The following is a 21,652-nucleotide window of genomic DNA, read 5'->3' as shown; positions in this document are numbered from 1 at the left end:
ACGTTTTCTTCACTTTTTTTCTTTTTAAAATGCAAAGACTGTTTTCTTATCTCCTTAAGTTTATGCTATTAATCATGACAAAGTATCTACTGTTGTGATAATTATTAGCCCCCCTGCTTATTTTTTTCCAATTTCTGTTTAACAGAGACCATTTTTCAACACATTTCTAAACATAATTTTAATAGCTCATTTCTAATTTATTTTATCTTTGCCATGATGACAGTAAATAATATTTGACTAGATATTTTTCAAGACATTTCTATACAGCTTAAAGTGACATTTAAAGGTTTAACTAGGTTAATTAGGTTAACTAGGCAGGTTAGGGTAATTGGGCAAGTTAATGTATAATGTTGGTTTGAACTGCAGACTATGGAAAAAATATATAGCTGAAAGGGTCTAACAATTTAGACCTCAAAATGTTTAAAAAAATAATAATAATAAAAACTGCTTTTATTCTAGCCAAAATAAAACAAATAAGAGTTTCTCCAGAAGAAAAAATATTATCAGACAAACTAATTTCTTTGCTCTGTTAAACATCATTTGGAAAAAATTTAAAACAGAAAAAACAATTCTGACTTCAAATGTAAACAGCATATATCATTTGAAAGGTAAGACCCTTTGATTAAAACCATATTTTACCGCTGTTTGTTTATACAAGAACAGTAATAGATTAAAACCCATTTACTAGTTGCTCTCCCAACCTTATCTTTATGTTCAGTATATGTAAAAAAATAAAAAAATAACATCTGTTCTATATTTTAAGAAACAGTTGTTAGAAAATCCTTTAACATTTATGAAAAACAATCCCAGCTTGTTTTCTTGTCACAGTTTTTATTTATTTGTTTTTTTCTAAAACTTTTTATAATTTCCACCAGACTGCCCATCCTACTCTAGAATTTGATGTATACTTTAAAATTTGATGAAAAGTTTGAAAAATAAATGTGGTTTACATCACTCCAACAATACACAGAAATAAAGGCGCCCTCATGTGGTCACCAATAGAGCCATCTGGCTATAATGTTCAGTACTGCACACAAACAAAATTAACTGAAAGCTTGTAGTCAAATATAAACTTATAATTTTAATAATTTATTGAAATATTTGGATTTTTTTCTCTAAATTGTGCAAAGCAGTACTTTTTGAATACATTATTTTTTTTTACAATAGAATCAAATATTTTCATACATTTAAATGTATCTATCTATCTATCTATCTATCTATCTGTAATCTATCTATCTATCTATCTATCTATCTATCTATCTATCTATCTATCTATCTATCTATCTATCTATCTATCTATCTATCTATCTATCTATCTATCTATCTATCTATCTATCTATCCATCTCAGCGAGTGCCCAAACGGAAACTCACATTTTAATGCAAACCCTTCCCTCTTCGACCTAAACAGAGCTGAACACATCCACTTTCCTGACTTTTTTTCAAACTAGAGGTGTGAAAACACACGACAGAAACCCTCTTTTTTTTTTTTTTTTTGCCATAAGGCAAGAGAATAAAAAAACTCTCCAAAAGTTAATGCAAAGCACATAACCTTTACTTTGAAAGAAGGTAATATACATCCTGGAATTACAGATAATAAAGATACATTATGAGCAAAATAAATTCACAATGAATGAATCCTCTCTTCTTTCAATGATCCAAAGAGTGGGGGCAAACTAGAAAATGTCTACAGTATCAATGAGGGGAAGGTGAAAGCAAACCTAATAAGCATGTATGTCCAGGCATTCACTGAATACACTGTAAAAAAAGAAGAAGCTCAAACTAACAAACAAAAAAGAGAAACAGCAAGCAGTAGTCCAACATCGCTAAGAACCTCAAAAAAAAAAAAAAAAAAAAGAACTGAAAGAAAGCTTGATTTCCATGGTCTTCCTCTCACTATACATAGTTGAACTGCAATGCATACATCATAAATAGATGAAGGGGATGAAGGAGAAACACAACTGTTAGATAATAGGTCTACAAGCAAGATGCCACAATTCCAGCATAGCTGAAACAATAAACGACCACTCCTCCAAATTCAAAACATGGAGCGCGACCGAAAGTAATCCTTTACAAACCTTTAAGATAGTCAGTCTGCAGGTGCCTCTGCACACTCGTCTCATGCCAAACACCTCCAACCAAAGCATGTTAAAACAGTTTGGGCCCTTAAAACGTCCGTGTGGATAAAGTGGTGGGTTTATTTGTTCGTCTGACTGTGAGAAACAACTGATGATGCGTGAGAGAAAGTGAAAGGTTAAAGCGAAGAGCGGTTGGTCTCTCGTGTCTAAGCTTTAGAACCTCTTCATCTAGGTAAGTCTGGATTAGTCCTTTTAAACTCTCCCGAATGGCTAAAATGATATCAGTAACGTCTAGCTCAACTGGCGCTCCTGTCTCAGGTCTAAAACAAGCAGACGGTGCCTGATCCACACGGTGACGCTGCTGATCGATTCAGGCTGGAGAGCACTACATTTACATTTGACTTTTTTTTTATTTTCTTTTCTTAAAAAGGAAGGACACTACAGTAGTTGACAACTGAAAAGTATTAATGTGATGCAAATTTGAAATTGTATAAACCTACAATGAGTTGAGATTAGTTTTCTTCAAACAGAGTACATATTCTTTGTTGTAGAGCCGCTTTTGCTAGAGGTGTCGTCATGTGACTGGTATCCGATGAGGGTTTTGCTTGGGAGACTCAAACGCTCTTTGTATTGTTGCCTAAAGAAGAAAAGCAAAAAATAAATAAATACAGCACTGTCAGTATGCTTTTCAGACTTCATCAAACATCCGCTAAACATTTCTTTCATTTTTCAATCCCAAGAACTTTACAACATCGAACAAATGGGATCGTCACATAATGGGTTTTGAGACGCAGCTTTGGAACTATTTGGGTAGAAAACATAACAGATTTTAATGCTCAGAACAAATACCTTCTTAAAGTGTTATTGGTTCCTAGTAAAAAAAAGCAATATCTACAAAATGGCTGAATGAGAATGCAACTATTAAAGAGTGGATAGTGCTGATAAAAGATACATCTGACATGGGCAAAATTACATCTTCTCTTAGACAAACCATGGATAAATATCATAAGAGTTGGTTACTGCATAATGGTAAATGCATAAGCAACTAAGGAGGTTTTGCAATGAGTAGGCCATGGTTCATTTCCGATGTTCAACATGTGAGGTATTTACTGAGCATTTTGGACTTATATCTGATGTATCATATATAAATACAGTTGAAGTTATTACCCCCGTTTATTTTCCCCCATATTTCTGTTAAAGGGAGAGAAGAGTTTTTCCAACTCATTTTTAATCTTAATAGTTTTAATAATTCATTTCATATAACTGATTTATTTTCTTTGTCATAATAACAGTACATAATATTTTCCTAGATATTTTTCAATACATTTCTATACATAAAGTATAAAGTGACATTTAAAGGCTTAACCGTGTTAATTAGGTTAACAAGGCAGGTTAGGGTAATTAGGCAAGTTATTGTATAACGATGGTTTGATCTATGAACTAATCGAAAAAACAAAAGCAAAAATCTTAATCAATTAGACATTAACACGATTACGATGATTGAACGACTATTTTATTGATTTATTTGTTTGCCCTCATAGTTCACTTACAAGTTTTGTACAGTAAATATGCTCACATACTACAAGAGATTTTTAATATAGGGTTCATAACTTGATTTTAAAATAATTGAAGGAAACACACACTATCTACTATCTATAATTATTTATTGAATATCATCATTGAACAACTGAAATTAAAACACACAATGCCTTAAACCAACAGTCACTTTTTTTTTTTTTTGAAAATAAATAATTTGCACTTTTGGAAAAAATATATATTTTTCATTTGTTTTTCATATTAAAAGTAGAAAACAATCAGCATCTCTTCTAAATAAAACAACTATTGCATATCCTGTAAATAATATTTTAAACAGTGCATTTCTTGCATCTTCTGTAAACAAATATTTTCATGTTAATAATAATTTTAATGTAATGGAAACCATGCCGTCTCAAGGCATCTCTGCGCAGCTTACAATCATCATCAGTGTAGTGCAAATAAGGCTCAAGAATAGGTCCATCATACTACTTGACCAGAGATCAGATGTGGCTGCAAGCTATATAGTAAGGCTATTTTTATCACTCTTTTGAGTTGCTTGAGGTCATTGTGGTTTACCAACTGTAGACAATATTTACTGCTTTGTTAATGTACGATTAGTTCAATCTGAGCAAATAATTTTTATTTTCAGCCTCTAACCCACACTTTACATACTGCCACTGTCAGTTCAAGCTGTCAATTGTGCATTTCTAAGCCACAAAATGTAATATTAGAATAATCTATAATGTAGTAAAGTGCAGGTGCCAACTTGTATACAGTAATAACCTAAAATGTTTGAATTATGGTGTATTTTTCCATGGCTACACTAAGCAGAACATTTACATCTGTTCTGATGTACACTATTTCAACAATGTCTTCAAGTGTGGATGGTTACATACCCTATCGTCATGATTGCGTCCCTGTTTTGGCAGTTGCCTGTCCAAATGGCTATTTTATCCCCTTTTGGCCTGACATTGACAACAGCACCACACACATCTTCACTGGCCTCGTCAAAGGACTCTCCGATTAAACACAACAGCTGCAAAAGAAGATGACAGACACATGGACAGTCAGAAATGCACATCCAGCTGTCTATCAAAATATATGACCCAAGCAAAAAAAAAAAAAAAAAGACTATTACGGTCTCCATCCAGTAGCGGTCAAGGTCGTTGTGCCGTTGCTGTTTGCTGAGGGTCATTAACCACCGTCCACCCAGTTTATTCCTGTCATCCTCCCACATGGGTTTAATACCATCCTGAGACACAACACACAATATTAGTTTAGTAATTGTTGCTAAGGCCTAACATTCATGCATTTATTAGCATAAAATTAGTTATTTATAGTCCGTTAAATGTCTGTTGAATGCTCTGCAATAATGCCACACATTTTAGTTTAGCTCCATCAAAATGGGTGAGTAATACTGCCAAAATATAGCAATCAAGGGTGTCACGATCCTCCAAATCCTTGATTCGATTACATTTTCGATTCTAAAGGCATGATTCGATTTTCGATTATGAATAATTAATGACCAATTAATTATTTGTAGCCTACCATTTAAACTACCTGACCTGTATGATCTTTGTTTTACCCATAAACAAATCATACAGTAAATGAATAAAGGCAAGTTACACACATAATTACCACCTGTCAATCACTTTTTCAGCGGGACTCGTGAATAGGCAGTGATCTGTGTCGTTATAATGGCGTCGGTAAAAAAGACGCACAACCAACAGGAACCAGCCAACAGTATCTGAGGTGTTTGCTAAAATGACTAAGTACAAGTGAGTAAAAGATTGAAGCAGTCCTCTGACTGCCTGGACCTGCTGTCTCGAGCGCATGGCTGTGTCTGTGTGGTCACGTGATGTGAATTTTCAGAGGTAGAGAGGAAGGAGGGCTGCTCAGAAATGCAACACGCCACTGTAAATGTCAAATCGTTGTCGTTCTAAAATGCCATTTAAAAACAAAGACAGTGTAAACAGGGCCTGAGTGTGTACTTTTCGCGAGCGGATTTGCAACTGGGGCAGGCGGAGGATTGCGATGCCGGTGTTGTCTATCGGACGAGCCGTACGTAATACGTACATAGCAGAGCTTGCAAAACTGTGTTTTTTTTTTTGTCGACAACACGAACGTTGTCAACATAACTCACTGGAAATCCAAAATGCTTACACACCGGTGACTTCATTGAAAGAAAAGAGGGTTTAAGCTCTGTCGACGTGTCTCCTGCTTCTGCAGTTTAACAAGCACTTCAACAAGCCTGTTTTTTTCCCGCTTGGCAAGCCAAGCTGACGTAACATGGGGGCGTGGCAGCATCGACGATTCTATTTTTTGATTCGATAATTGAAATGGAGCATACATTTCGATAATCGTGACACCCCTAATAGCAATATATCAAAAGATTATTGCAATCGCAATGCCAGTACATGTAATCATATTTGAGTTTTGCATTCAAAAGTTGCTTATCCAAACTTGATGAATCTGTGGTCCATAGACATTTACTTTACTCTTTATTTCTTCATTCACAGTAAGTGTTATTATGCTATTGGCAGATGGCAGAAGTAGATGACAAGTGATGAAAAAGACTACATCCAAGTGTCACAACATCTGCGTAATATCTTTGGCTGTTTATTTTAATACTATAATTATCTAAATTATTTTTAAAAATAGCTAACAAACACAGCATTTCTCTAAAGAAATGTTATCGCAATACTCAACAGCAACAATACTGCATATTTTCCCAGTATCATCCATCCCTATTATGTTGTGCAGGCTTTATGCCTGTTATGGCCAAATATGACAAGACAAGATTCTATATTAAAACGCGTTTTATTAAATCATTCAAAGATCTTTTGAAAATTGAGTGCAATTTATGATTTGTTAAAAAAAACTTCACAAATAGATCAATAAATCATTGGGTGCTTCTCAAGTCTTAGTATTAATATTCTATTAGTTCAATAAATGTTATGATAATGATTTGTGGTGTTTCAGTGGTTTATATTATGTTTTGCATTATATGAATCACAATAAAACAATGCTTTTACAGTAAGAAATACTATTTTCCTTGCATTACCTACTGAAATTTCTGTGTTTATTTTAAAAAATATGAAAAACATCTTTTATACTTTTATAATTTGATTTACAGGGACATACATAAACACATTGAAAGCTTTTAAACTCTCAAAACCAATTATCTTTTTTATTTGCAGCCACAAACATCATTAAAATGTTATTATCAAATACTATAAATGTTACACTTGTCACTACCCACTTCCCCATCTTACCTTAAATAAGCAGTAATCACAGCCAAATCCAAGCTTACTGGGCTGTTGTATGTGATTGTATAATCTGAAGAATGAAAAAAAAAATCCATTATGATTTTCCATTTAAATGTATGTGTATTTACCTAAACGAGGAAAACAAGAAAAATTCAAAAGTTAGTAAAAGAATAATTCTTACGCCCAGAAATCTTCCACTGTGTCAAACTTGGAAATGAGACGCAGGTTTTCTGTCCAACTTTTGCTCTTGTCATTTTTGAAATACCAGAGGGCCCATCTGCAGGGATGCAAATAAGGACAGGTCAGAAGGAGTTTCATTAGGTCACTCATATAATATTCATGTAGACGTTCTCAAAGAGCTGCATCATCTGACAGATGACTCATACTGCCCTGTTAACCAATGGAAAACCAAGACTGCTGTGCCAAAATTAGCTCTCAAAGTTAAACATTTCTGGTCAAAGCATTAATGAGTACAAATTGGTAAAATCTCTCAGAAGAGTCGGATTAAATGGCTTGAACGATGCTGTAATTAAAACTAAACATTAAAATGAATCGAGTGAAATAAAAATGTTTTCAAATTTCTTTTCAAAATATATTGGTTCTTTTGAACTCTCCATTCAAAGAAATGGACAAAAACGAAGATGACATTCATAATAGTTTAAAAAAAAATATTAATTGGACAGAAATGTTTTCTTTTAGCACCAAATCAGCATCATAGAATTATTTCTGAAAGATCATGCGACAATGTAAACTGACATAATGACTGCAGAGCTTTCAGGTTTATATTTATGTTACATTTTTTATAATACTGTATACAATGTATACAATATTGTATATGTAATACAATGTTGCTGGAAGATGGGAAAATCTCGGGGAACATAGAAACATCTTTCTATAATTTTCCCAAAAAAATCTAGTATACAAGAGCACTTTCACCCTTGACAATGCTTTATTCTAAGCATCAACATAAAAGGCAAAAGACAGAAACAATGCAGCTCCACTAAACAAAAGCTGCTATTGTTACCGTTGACCACAAAAGGAGTCATTCATGAAAGAGCAGAGAGGTCTGGGATATGACACTGATACTATAGAGTTCATCTGTACTGAAGCCATGTCCCATAGTGAACTTTAAACTTTTGGTCATCTGTAACATACTGGGAGAACAATATTTGGAGGATGAATATTCTTATAGTTATTTTAAGAAAAAATGGTATTGCAATGCATCTTGCAAAACAAGTTGAAAGTTGTACTCTATATTATGGTCAAAAGAGAGTGACTGCATTTATGAAAGTGTGCCCTCTTCACAACTGTAAACATGACAGGAATAAGCCACAGGCAGTGAAAAGGCAGAAAGGGCTGGAATGAGACACAGCTCAACATGTAAAGTCAGCACTTCCTGCAGCAGACTGGCCAACTGCCACTGCACCGCTCAAATGACTTTTGAGCTCAGAATGACACTAAACACTACTGCCAGCTAAAATCTGACTCTGTAACTCGTCACGCAAGGCTAGTTCTGCAAACGTCACACTTTCTACATATGTGCTGCTTGGCTAAATAGTAATAAAAAATAAAAAAAATACAAATAAAAACATACTATTCTGAAAGCATTTGCTTTATAGCTACGGTCTCTAGAAAATTTATAATTTTTTTCAGAAGTCTGTTTTAAAATGCCCTAGGCTGCGTTTATTTGATCACATACGTAGTAAAACTAATACAGTTAAATATGTTATTATCATATATACATGATAAAATGCAATTCAATCCTGTGCTGGTAAAGCTGAATTTCAATCCTGTGACGGTAAAAATGTCAGAGTAATCATTCTCATATGCTGATTTGGTATTTAAAGCAACTATGGTAAATAGGAAGTTCAAAAGAACAGCATTTGCTTGAAGCTGGAATCGACCATATCATCTCAGCTTTTAATACAGTTACACTAATGAGAAAATGTAAATAATAATAATAATTTATAACAAATACAAATATTAATTTCTTTCCAAAAATTACTTTTAACAAACTACATTTGAATGCTACTTCTAGTGTTGTTGATACTGAATTTTGGTATTGAAATTTAAAAAAAAAGTCAATTTCCCGCTAACACACAAGCGCAGTTGAGCGCGTTCTTTAAGATCACTGATTTGCCAATGTATTCACATGCTCAACAGAATACACTGTGGTTGGCCGTGATAGTCATCAGTTCACCGCTGTTTACCGAGTGCCAACACAGGTACAGACACTGAAGCTGTTTAATGCCGCAAAGATGTGCCGAGTCTGATTACGAGTTGACATATGAGCAATCCGCTGATGAATCGATTGATCTACGTGGCTTTAAACCACTCCAGTGTGCATTTATCTGTGTTACAGTGGTGAACTGATGAGTTATATCTGTTGAGCATGTGAACACAACAGCAAATCAGCACTGTTTAAGATCGCACTGAACATCGCTGAAATGTCAGTGGGAAATGGACGTTTTTAAAATTTCAGTACCGATTGGTTACCAAGACAACTAGCTAGTTTACAGTATGTTCTAGTACACTGCAGATCACACACAGTATTGACCTTATTCTTCAATGCGGAAGTGCACGCATTTTGCAATTTTTTTTAGAACTTCCGAGATTATGGGAGATATGACTAGGAATAATAAACCACAGAACACGGTCAAACTACTTGCTCTACAAACAAGTGTGTTTGTGACTTTACATAGAACGTAGAATAATATAATAAGAAAATATCAGTTTGCAACATCAAGTAGCAGAATGAGCTGTTTCTAAAAATGAATGGAAGTGAATGAGAACGCAAGACTCGAGCCAAATAGATTCAAATGGCTGCACCCGCTCGTACACGAAGAATAAAGTGAATAGAGTCAGTAAAAAAATACAAAATGAAAATACCAAACAACTTTATAATATAGTTGATCAAAAGTGCCTTACAGACAGAGGTTCAGCAGCCTTTGACTACTTTTGTTCTCTTTAAAATGGACATACTTAGCTAATGTGATGCTTAGATTTACATTAGACAAATATTATTTATTTATTTATTTATCTAATTTATTCTTCCGTCATTTGTTTTCAGTGTAAAATTATTACTTGTGTTTAAGCCAAAAATCTTTACTTATTTTTTACTTACCTCACTTATATTTAAGTCCAAAGAAAAATAGACTATTTGTATTTTATTACTTATATTGTGCTGTACTATTTAGTTACTGAGCAGCAATAAATAACACTTTAAAATATAAGTTTTCATATGATTTTCTAATCTAGTAGCCATGATAACCGTGAATATAACGGTACAACCAAAGTCTATAAATCATTGCATCCCTACTCAATATTAATACATTGGTCAAATACAAAAAAAAAAGTGTTTTTAGGCCTCATAACAATAAAAGTACAATAGGTCCTTTAAATGTTTTTATTTAAACCCAGCTTTTTAAAATTCTTTTATTTGTTGCTCCCATTCTTCAAACCGTTCACCTATTTGTCAGCAACAAGTTATTTAGCATGTCAAATGTTTAATAAAAAATTAAAAACTATTCCTGTCCAAATTTAAACCAATCGCTTTTTTACACTTTTAAAACGTACAGATCAAAATAAGCATGCATATTTTATTTTATATGTCAGTGATTTTTGCAGGATTTTTTCTCGCTGTGGCAACAGATCTTTTACACAGATCTACCAAATACCTACGGCGTTATTTAAATGCCAAATGTCGTGAGCGCAGTATTAAAAATCGAGATCGCATTCATGTAATACAAGAATGCGATTCTCTTTGCTTGCATGTCGATTTCCTCTTTGTGCACAAACTTCTTGCACTCCCCCCAATTATACTCTGCTCAAGTGCAGATTTTCTTGTGCGCTTGCAGTAAATAACATGCTGCTCAAGTGCAATCTAGTGCATTTATGTAAGGAGTATGTCTCCAACCTTTATTAGTTTTGCAAAAATTATTTACGAATGTCTGCAATAGACCTACAGAGCGGCATTAATGCATCCTGAAGTAAAGTGAAACGGTAATAAACTCCAGCAAAATAAAGTCATTTTATGCAGAGCCAAAGACCTTCATTTATAAACTATATATATATATGGAAACTTCATCTTAACTGAAAGCTATGCCTTGTTTGCTAGCCTCACGCATTGCGCAGCCATGTCTGTCTGTCTGTAAGTCACCTTAAAGGGTTTAACAAATAATGCACAGCACTACAACAATTAAAAAAAGTTTGCGCTGTTATAATTCACTTATGTTTTAATATGTTTTGGTGCTATTATAACCCGCTAGTAAAAAAAAACAATGACTGAAAGTTTTAAATGAGAAGCTGTAATGTAGCTGTGGCAGGATGAATTTGGTGTGGCGCCCCGCCATGGAGGAATGAATGTAGCGGAAACCATCTATGCGTATATCTGTTACGTTCAGATTTTGACAATTTTTATTTTTACAAAAGTTATTGAAACATTAAAAGCACTTGCATTTACAATGCATTTAAAACACATTCATTCATTTAATTTGATGCCACAATGGGACATTCCATCAATGATCAGCAGAGCAGACAGAGGTTAAGTTGGTTATATTTTCACACATTCATTTATTTAGAAGTCTCTATATTGTTTACCATGTTACGTTGAATATTCAATCAGAATTGGCATGCAAGTATGACTTCAAAACAGCATTAGCACTATTTAATTGACTGTAAACAATGTTGTACTTTGATAGTCATTGGCTGCTTGTATGATTTCCCTATTTAGAATTTGCAAAGAATACTTTTCTGTAATAACGTTATTAAGGAGAATGTCTGAATATCCAAATATAAAACCAAATTTACCTCTATACAGATCAGTGAATGAACACCACTTCAGATGGCCACTAACTTTAACAAACATGCAGTTGATATGATCTCCAAACTGCCTTTAACTCATAGTAGAATTCATTTACCTGTTTTGCAAAGGGTGTTTGATGTACTGTTCAGGACTTGTCGTCACAACAGCCGTAGGACTATCAGCGCGGACTTCTTCAGTTTCAGTTCCTCGCTACATGAACAAAACAGAATCAATGAATTTCAAACACTTCAAGCAGTTTTTTACTTTAACAGAGTAAGATTCACACTGACTAATACTTTGGTGAGGTTTTATTTTATTTTTAACCAAAAACAACTTAATTTAATAATTTTTTTAATGAGTTAAAAATAAGTAAATGAAGTTAAAATAATTGGTGAATGGTGATATATACCAGATTGGTGTATAGTATTATTCAATATTTGGAGCAAAAACTTTTAAAACAATTATCCTAATTCTACCTAACAACACCCTTTTTTGTCACTTCAATTGCTGTATACACTGACTGTATACAGACCCATAGCCAGTGTTCGAAAGACCCACCCCTCACTGACAAAGGTCCAGAATTTGTCCCATACATGAGCTCACTTGTCCTATTTTGACAACCATTCCATCATAAATTGTGAAAATAACCCATCAAAAAAGGCTTTAAGACCAAGCGGAATCCTCTGGCTGTCCCTTCTGGGTGACTTCAGCTAATCAGTTTTAACCAATGCAAGCAAACATTGAGTCCAACATCTAGCTGCGCAAGAAAACAAAAATGTGACGTGAAGTCATCTTTTACTACTGGCCTACAGTGTTGAATTTAAATAGAGAAAATATTAGTAAATTTTGTCCTAAATTAGAACCTTATTCTTAAAAATATAAAATGACCAATTAAAAAGTGTGAAGCACCAAAAGCAGATTACATATAAAATTAATTTAAATACTAATTTGACTATTGCTGTCATCCATGAATTTCCAAAAGTACATTTTTCCAAGAGGGGCTAAAAAAATCATGACGCTCTACATTATTATGTTTTAATTCTTTTTTTTTTTCAGTTTAGTATTTGCCAAATAATGGCATTATACTAAAGTTTTCAATTTAAAACTTTAACAGATTCCTTTTTTTTTCTAATAATGTAATAAGATGTAATATATTATTTTGAGGTTTATGGTTCCACCACACACAAACATACACACTAAAAAAACTTTAACATAATCATAGCAGGACTATTTCAGGTCTATTTTGAAATCCCCAGATTTTTCCATGACGCTGGAAAAAATGATAACAGAAATTTCAAGGTCATTCAGTCGTGTAAAAGGAAATATCCAGACAATCCCCTCATTGCGCTAGTCTTAAGGTCCTCAACCCCATTGATGTAAAGCTGGTTTATATTCACACATTCGTTCATTTAACTGTCTATAATGTTTACCATGTTACTTTGAATTTTCGGTCTGAAATGGCATGCAAGTATGACTTGAAAACATGGAGGTAAAGTTGGTTTTATATTTAGATATTCAGACACTTTCCTTAATAACATCATTTTTGACAAGTATTCTTTGCAAATTCTAAATAGGGAAATCAAATAAGCAGCCAATGACTATCAAAGTTCAACATTGTTCACAGTCAATAAGATAGTGTTAATGTTAAGTCATAAATGTTAATTCCGATTGAATATTCAAAGTAACTGGTAAGCAATATGGAGACTTCTAAATGAACGAATGTGCGAATATAAAACCAACTTTACCTCTATCTTGAAAACAAAATTAGCACTATATATTTGACTGTGAACAATCTTGTACTTTGATAGTCATTGGCTGCTAATACGATTGCCCTATTAGAAATAACATAACAAAACCAACTTTACCTCAATCTCAACCATAGTGACATACAGCATCTGTCATCGTCACTGCTAAAGGGCATCTTGGACAAATCAATCATCTTTGTTTTGGTAAACGTTAACAGAAAACATACTGGATGAAACAGATGTTGCAACTGCAACCTATTTAGTTCAATACTACTAAATACTCAATACTACTAAATCCCCGGAATACCTGATCAGACTTGACGGGACCCTGAGCTCCGTTACCAAGACAACTAGCTAGATTACAGCATGTTCTAGTACACTGCAGATCACACACACACACTATAACGTTAGTCGGCAAGTATAATTTCCAGTTCAATTTGGAGTCATACACCCTCTACTGTCCGCCACGGTACAGACTGCTCTAAACACATGCGGACTTAATTCAGCGATCAATGACTTCAGTGATATTCGTTAAATTAAACTCCATTGTAATGAACCCGTGCACTCTGAAGGGTCAAGTTTAATTGAAATATTGAATATCGAAACGTATCAAGCTGACACGGCTGAGCACGCTAGCCGAACACAGTTAGCAACGAACACACGTGTCCAGATGTCTGGAGAGATGGTCGCATCACGTCGAGACGACAGAAAAGCCGACACCATCTGCCTCAAAACCCGGTTGGTATCGCTCCACTGGAGTGAAATGAGCCGTTAGCGGGTGTTGGGACTGATGAATTGTCGTTGTCCGGACCCTCCCAGTCTCTAAAGTCACCAGCAGCAGAGCCGCCCCGAAAAACCGCTAAACGCCGCAAAGACACCCCCAGCTTCTAACGCCACCGCTCACTGCTTAAACATGTCCCGTAGACAACACAGCAGACAACGGTTTACCATTTCTGGCAGCTGGGAAGCCCTAAATGAACCAAGCCCGATCCCTCTTACCGGCTCCGAAGTCGCCATCTTGCCTGTGAAAATTCTTCTGACCGTTGGACGCTGCTGCGTCACGCACGCGCTCGAGAATCTACGGAAGCTGACGGGGCTCACGCACGTTTAACGCAAGGGATGCGCTACACACAAACGATGAAGATGCGTCTATTTATTTTAAGAGTTTCGAGATTTTTTTTGATAATAGCAATTTATACATATCATTTTTATATAGATAAATTATAACTGTATTAAAACAACAACAACAAATTATAATATTTGATCATAATAATAATAATAATAATCAATAGATTAAATTAAACATAAGGTTTGATTGCAACAATGATAAACACTACTATTATTTAGAAAACAATACAGTGAGTGTTTAACTTCAGTAATTTTTTATTTAAACAAAATACAATTTGCACTTTGATTTTAGGATCTTTAGAAACATGACTTAACTATATTTACAATTTAGGTCAAAGACACAAAGTGGTTTTCAATGATCAAGAAAAAAAAATAATGCAATATACCTTTAATTTATTCATTTCCTCAAAATCTAGCATATATGTTGTATAAATGTATTTTAATTAATTATTAGCCCCTTTAAGCTATATTTATTTCAATAGTATACAGAACAAACTATTATGTTGAGAAATGTGTTGATAAAATCTTCTCTGTTAAACTGAAATTGGGGAAAAGTAAACGGGGTCTAATAATTCAGGGGGCTAATAATTCTGACTTCAACTATGCTGTATAAATGTGTTTTTTTTAGCAAAACCAAAGACCATCTATATGCAATTTTTATCACAATTTACAAAGGACACCTACTAGATGTTGTTCTGTTTATATACAAACAATATTATATCAGAACAATAATCATTTGACAACATATTAGACTTGTTTAGAGGAATAGATCAACTAATAATGTCAAATATGTCATCATCCATTCACCCTTTACTTGTTTCAAACATTTATGGTTTCCTTCTACTGTTAAACACAGAAGAAGATATTTTTAAATCGTTGGAAACCTTTGACTACCATATATAGTATTTTGAGATTTTAGGGGAATAGAGAATTATATATATATATATATATATATATATATATATATATATATATATATATATATATATATATATATATATATATATATATATATATATATATATATATATAAATTTTACATAAACAATTATGAATGTAGTAATAATAGCAACAAATTATAAATGTTTATTGATAATAATAATATTAAAAATAATAATTATAATAATAATTAATAGATTAAATAAAACATACATTTTTGATTACAACAATATGAAGCACTACTAATATTAAGAAAATACAGTGAGTGTTTAGCTTTAGTAATTTTCTATTTAAACAAAATACAATTTGCACTTTGATTTTGGGACCTTTAAACTTTAGACTTAATGTGACTGTACAATTTCGGTCAAATACACAAAATGGTTTCAAGAGTCAAGAAAAAAAAAGCAATATACCTTTTATTTATTTATTTATTTATTTATTTATTTATAAATAAAGGTTTACTCAAAACCTATCCCAAATTATGTTTAACAGATAAAGGAAATTGTCACAGTATTTCTGATCTTATTTTTTTCTTCTGGAGAAAGTGTTTTGTTTTATTTTGGCTAGAATAAAAGCAGTTTTTATTTTTTTCAACAAACATTTTGAGGTCAAAATTATTAGCCTCTTTAAGCTATATATTTTTGATAGTCTACAGAACAAACCATCATTATACAATAACTTGCCTTATTCCCCTAACCTGCCTAGTTAATCTAATTAACCTAGTTAAGCCTTTAAATTTCACTTTAAGTGTCTTGAAAAATATCTAGTAAAATATTATTTACTGTCATCATAGAAAGATAAAATAAATCAGTTATTAGAAATGAGTTAATAAAACTATGATGTTTATAAATGTGTTGAAGAAATCTTCTTATACCGTTAAACAGAAATTAGGGAAAAATGAACTGGGCTCATAATTCTGACTTCAACTGTATATATGGTATAAATGTGTTCATTTATTTTTGTTTTGTTTTTTTCAAAACAAAACACTATCTATATACAATTTCATCACAATTTACAAAGGACGCCTATTAGATGTTATTTAGTTTAGATAAAAACAATATTAACTAATCATTAGACCATATTAGACTCATTTAGAAGGATAGATCAACTAAAAATGTAAAATATTTCGTCATATATTCACTCTTTACGTTTCAAATGTTCAGGTTTTCTTTCTTCTGTTAAACATAAAAGAAGATATTGTAAAATAGTTGGAAACCTGTAACCATTGACTCCCATAGTATTTGTTTTGTTTTCATACTATTGAAGTAAGTGGTTACAGGTTTTCAGCTTTCTTCACAATATCTTATTTTGGGTTTAAAAAACTCATAAAGGTTTGGAACCAATTGAGAGTGAGCTACTAATCTATATTGAATGATATATAATATGTGCTCTATTATAGATCAGTGCGGTGCCGGTGATCAAATGGTGTTTTGGGGTGAACTGTCTCTATGGTTTTCTGTTCAGATGTATTCATTTTCATTTCAATTTAAGAAGTTTTGATCATTATGTCCAGATAATAATATCTTGTTTCAATTTTACATTAATATAAGATGTGCTAGATGACTGAACATTTTTTGACTGAGTGTTTGCCTCACAGCAAGAAGGTCGCTGGTTCGTGTCCCGGGTAATCAGGAAGTCTTTCTGTACGGAGTTTGGATGTCCTCTGCGTGGTGTTCTGTGAATTAGACAAACAAAATTAACCATAGTGTGTGTTTCCCATCACCGAGGCTTGTACTCTCAATATTAGGTTGCAGCTGTAGTTGATGATTTTTTTTCGCTGTGGTGACTCTTGATAAAGCAGAGAATAAGGTGAAGGTGAGAGAGTGATTTTGACAATGGTGACTCAGTGGTTAGCACTGTCGCCTCAATGCAAGGAGGTTGCTGGTTCAAGTGCTGCCTGGGTCAGTTGGTATTTCTGTGTGGAGTTTGGATGTTCTCCTCGTGTTGGCGTGAGTTTCCTCCAAGTGCTCTGGTTTCCCCCACAGTTCAATGACATGCACTATGGGTGAATTGAATACACCAAATAGGTGGTAGTGTGGCGAGGCAGTGGCGCTGTAGGTAGTGCTGTCGCCTCACAGCAAGAAGGTTGCTGGGTCGCTGGTTCGAACCTCGGCTCAGTTGGCGTTTCTGTGTAGAGTTTGCATGTTCTCCCTGCCTTCGCGTGGGTTTCCTCCGGGTTCTCCGGTTTCCCCCACAGTCCAAAGACATGTGGTACAGGTGAATTGGGTAGGCTAAATTGTCCGTAATGTGTGTGTGGATGTTTCCCAGAGATGGGTTGCGGCTGGAAGGGCATCCGCTGCGTAAAAACTTGCCGGATAAGTCGGCGGTTTATTCCGCTGTGGCGACCCCGGATTAATAAAGGGACTAAGCCGACAAAAAAATGAATGAATGAATGAAAGGTGGTGGTGTATGTGTGTGTGTATGGATGTTTTCCATTACTGGGATACAGCTGGAAGGGCATCTTATGTGTAAAACATATGCTGGATAAGTTGGCGGTTCATTCTGCTGTGAATGACCAAAAGGACTAAGCTGAAGGAAAATGAATGAATGAAAGAAGATATTTCTTTGAGTTTACCTCTTAAGACAGCCTTCAGAATTTCCCATCTAAAGGGAGGTTTCCATTATCATTACATTCCAGATAAGCACTAATTTCCTTTTTATTTTGTTCCTTGTGTCATTGAATAAACTTGTTTAGTTTCCATGTAGTGTTTTTTTTTTTTTTTTGGGGGGTTGCATTTGGTCTATGTGTCTAAATGTAAGTTGCATTTACACACCTATTGAGGATTTAGGACAGCTGGACAATGGAAAGTTTGATGTGGAGGAACCTTAAGCCCACTGAGCTTTGGGATGAATGAGTAGAGATTGTGAGACAGGCCATCCTGTTAAACATCAGTGTCAATGACTGAATGACGTGACATTTAGTAACATGCTAATGCTAAATGTTTATTTTGAACACTAGTCTACTTGTGTGTATCTTAACATATTTAATGTCTATTTTCATACACTCTCTGAAATAAATGTATGCGAGCTATCACTGGGGTGGTACCTTTTCAAAAGTTTCAAAAAACTTAAAGAGTCTATTTTGGTACCTCAAAAGTATATATTAGTACCTAAAAATTTTAAGAGAAACACTTTTGTACTTTAAGTAAGTAATATGCACCCTTAATATGGACCTTTAAGATAAAAATGTGTACCTTTTAAAAAGGTATCACTCTAGTAACAGCTCGCGTATCTTTATTTCGGAGGGTGTATATACTTTATTTAAATATGTACTGTTTTTTGGTAAAGTGTCACTGTAATATGAACTGCAATAGCCTGGTCAACCCACAACCCAACTGAATGGAAGAAATTGCTGTTTGAGTGTTAGAGCACTAAAGTCGTAGCACTCACTCTGGTCTCCCGGGCTCTGCGCTGGTTGGGAAAATTCCAAATTGAACCAAAACAATCTATTACAATTGGCTTAACATTGGCAAGCAAAATTCGGGACATTGCAACTTGCAGAACCATGGGAATTTAAAAAAAAAGTTGCATGATGTGTTCACCCCCCCCCCCCCCCCCCCCCAAAAAAAAAAAAAAACAAACAAGTTTTTAAGGACAAAAAAGTAAAGTGCAGCGTATAATAATAATAAAAAAGTATTATTTATGGATTGTGATATGTAATCAATGTTTTAGCATGACATCAGTTTTCTTTAGGATGACCTCTAATATTTCCAGGGACAACATTTGGTTTATTATAAAAAAAGATTTAAGGCTAAAAGTAGCTTCTAACTTGCAGATTTAAGAGAAAAAGGTAAAGATAATAAGCGAATCTATGGTTGCCAAGTCTGTGTCTTTCCTGCTGAATTGGAATACATTTACCACTTGCCATATACGATTGACATATAAAATGAATCTTTATCAGAATCTTTGATTACTAGTTATTTTCAAAGAAAAAAAAGCATGTATAACACATAAACTGATGTAAAACAATTATTTTAAGAAATTACTTTGATATTTAATAGTTAGTTATTATATTAGTATTAAAACCTTTATATTAAACACTTGTTGAGAAAATCTTCTCTACATTAAACAATACTTGATATATACAAAAATAATAATAATAATAATAATAATAATAATAATAATTTTGACTTCAACTGAACATGTTAATAAGATTTTTGGGACAAGACCTACAGTTTATAATATATCAACTCTATTAAATTGTCATTAGTGTCATCTGACTTGAGGATATACACCAAAGCTTGTCAGTTTCTGTCCATAGAGGGCAGTACAACAGTTGTTGATGTAATGTGCTGATTTCCTGCCAGCTTAAAGAAAGTTATCTAATCTAAACCAAGTGTGCCGCAAGCCTGCGTTTGAGTGAAGGTCTCGGCCGTTAGATCGCCCCCTGGGGGCTGGCTGCAGTACAAGTCATAAAGCCCGCCTCCTCCGTGTTAATGAAGGAGACTTGAGCCCAAATAAAAAAATTAATTACACTTGCAATAAAATGTCCCGAAAGATGGTTCTGGTCGATTAAGGCACTGATTATTATGCTGAAATAGGTGCAGATCTTCATTTTTGTAAACAGTTTGTTTTTAGCAGTAATTTAATGCTGGGCGTGTCATCGTGATTGACAGCTGTGATTGACAGTTTCTCAAAGCGCGGCGTCTGAGCTTCGGTAGAAGACTGAAGTGTTATTATTCGATTTCTGTGATATTTTACTATGACAAAATGAGTTCAGCAGTAAACTACAGTTTCTGACATACATGATCTGGTGGAACACTGTTTATTCGCTAAGGTCAGAGCTTTTTTCGGGCTTTATTAGTTTGCTAATAAACGCCTAGCCACCCAGATAGCAAAATACACTGGGGCCAGTTCTTGCCTGCCGGAGACTTACCCCTCAGACTGACTACCTCTGCTGGACCTACTCCGGATGCCTGGACTCACTGCCCGATTCCAGCCTGAGTCAATTGAGCCAGATGCGGCGGCCGAGCGAGCAGGCGCTGCCGCATGCGAGCCGGAATCAGCCCGCGACGCCGCGACTAGGTTATGCGCTGATGCCTGGAGCTGGCGCGATTGAATCTTCATTATATAAAACCCTCACATTTGTTAACGTTATTACACCCATTTTTGTTGATATAACAACAAACGCATGCTACTATGTGAACGCAAAGTGTATCACTGAGTTTAACCTTTGAATAAAGATGCAAACAGCATAGCAATTATTTAAATAAAGGACAAAATAAATAACAATAAACCTGTATCGATTGCACAAGTATTAAATAATAATAATAATAAATACGAAAATGACAATAAAACTGCACAATAAAATAAACCCATTTAAGTACGGGGTATACAGGAGATCGTTAGCAGTAATTCTCTTTGTGTTTAAATAATAATCTCCACGTTGACCTCCTGTAAGGTTATTTGAACTTGCTTTATAGGACGTCTCTGCATTTTAAGTTTTGGCATGTTATTAAGTGATCTACTGAATTTGCTGTTATAAATCATTATAAGGTTCTTGAAATCGAATCTTATATAACCTAATAGAGCTGTAAATGTTAGATATTATTTATTTACATCATTTACTGTTGGCGTTTTATTTGAACACTCCAGCTAACATTAAAAAGAATGTAAATTCCTCGTTGCCAGATATAATGAAGGCATCGAATAAACCAAATGAAAACGGAGGCAAAAAAATTAAATAAATAAACAATTCAAGCGAAAATGAATAAACAATATACTAGTGATGTTACAGCAGATAGACGTTGTATTAATAGTGCAAAGTTTTTTTGCACAAATTGACAAATTGCAGGGTTGGGATGTGTAAATATCCTGTTGATATTTAGTAATCTTGCTGTATTTATCTTCTAAACGCACGATTGTTCCCGCATGGTAAATCGTTATGGTGTGTAGGCTATATTTTGGGTTCTGTTGATGGCTAATTAAAAATAAAAACCTTTCTAAAAATGTACGTGTTGTTTATATGTTATTGTTCATATTTTACAAGTGTTATTTCTACCCCTATGAAGATAACAAATACCAACAACAAATATAACAATAAGAGAATATATTATTTGTGCTCATATTCAGGCTAGAGTGTATAAAAGATCGTTTATTTCTGCAGTCCACCATGTATTGCTTTTATTAAAGTTTAACAGCTTACATCACACCGT

General features: G+C 34.0%; 1 protein-coding gene across 6 annotated transcripts; it reads right to left on the bottom strand.

The window, feature by feature from the left end:
* Nucleotides 1-1,531: 1,531 nt before the first annotated feature.
* Nucleotides 1,532-20,554, bottom strand: eif4e1c (eukaryotic translation initiation factor 4E family member 1c). Of its 6 annotated transcripts, XM_073919566.1 has the most exons (8): nt 20,374-20,554; nt 17,093-17,172; nt 11,801-11,895; nt 7,063-7,158; nt 6,888-6,951; nt 4,751-4,864; nt 4,509-4,648; nt 1,532-2,713 (listed from the first exon to the last, which is right to left on the bottom strand). In XM_073919566.1, exons 6-8 carry the CDS (start codon nt 4,847-4,849, stop codon nt 2,599-2,601), a joined length of 354 nt encoding a protein of 117 aa, XP_073775667.1. In that variant the 5' UTR covers nt 4,850-4,864; nt 6,888-6,951; nt 7,063-7,158; nt 11,801-11,895; nt 17,093-17,172; nt 20,374-20,554; the 3' UTR covers nt 1,532-2,598.
* Nucleotides 20,555-21,652: the final 1,098 nt, after the last annotated feature.

Source organism: Danio rerio, chromosome 13, assembly GCF_049306965.1.
Source record: "Danio rerio strain Tuebingen ecotype United States chromosome 13, GRCz12tu, whole genome shotgun sequence".
Classification (NCBI taxonomy): domain Eukaryota; kingdom Metazoa; phylum Chordata; class Actinopteri; order Cypriniformes; family Danionidae; genus Danio; species Danio rerio.
Note: the sequence above shows the minus strand (reverse complement) of the source record. Positions and strands in the feature narration are given on the sequence as shown.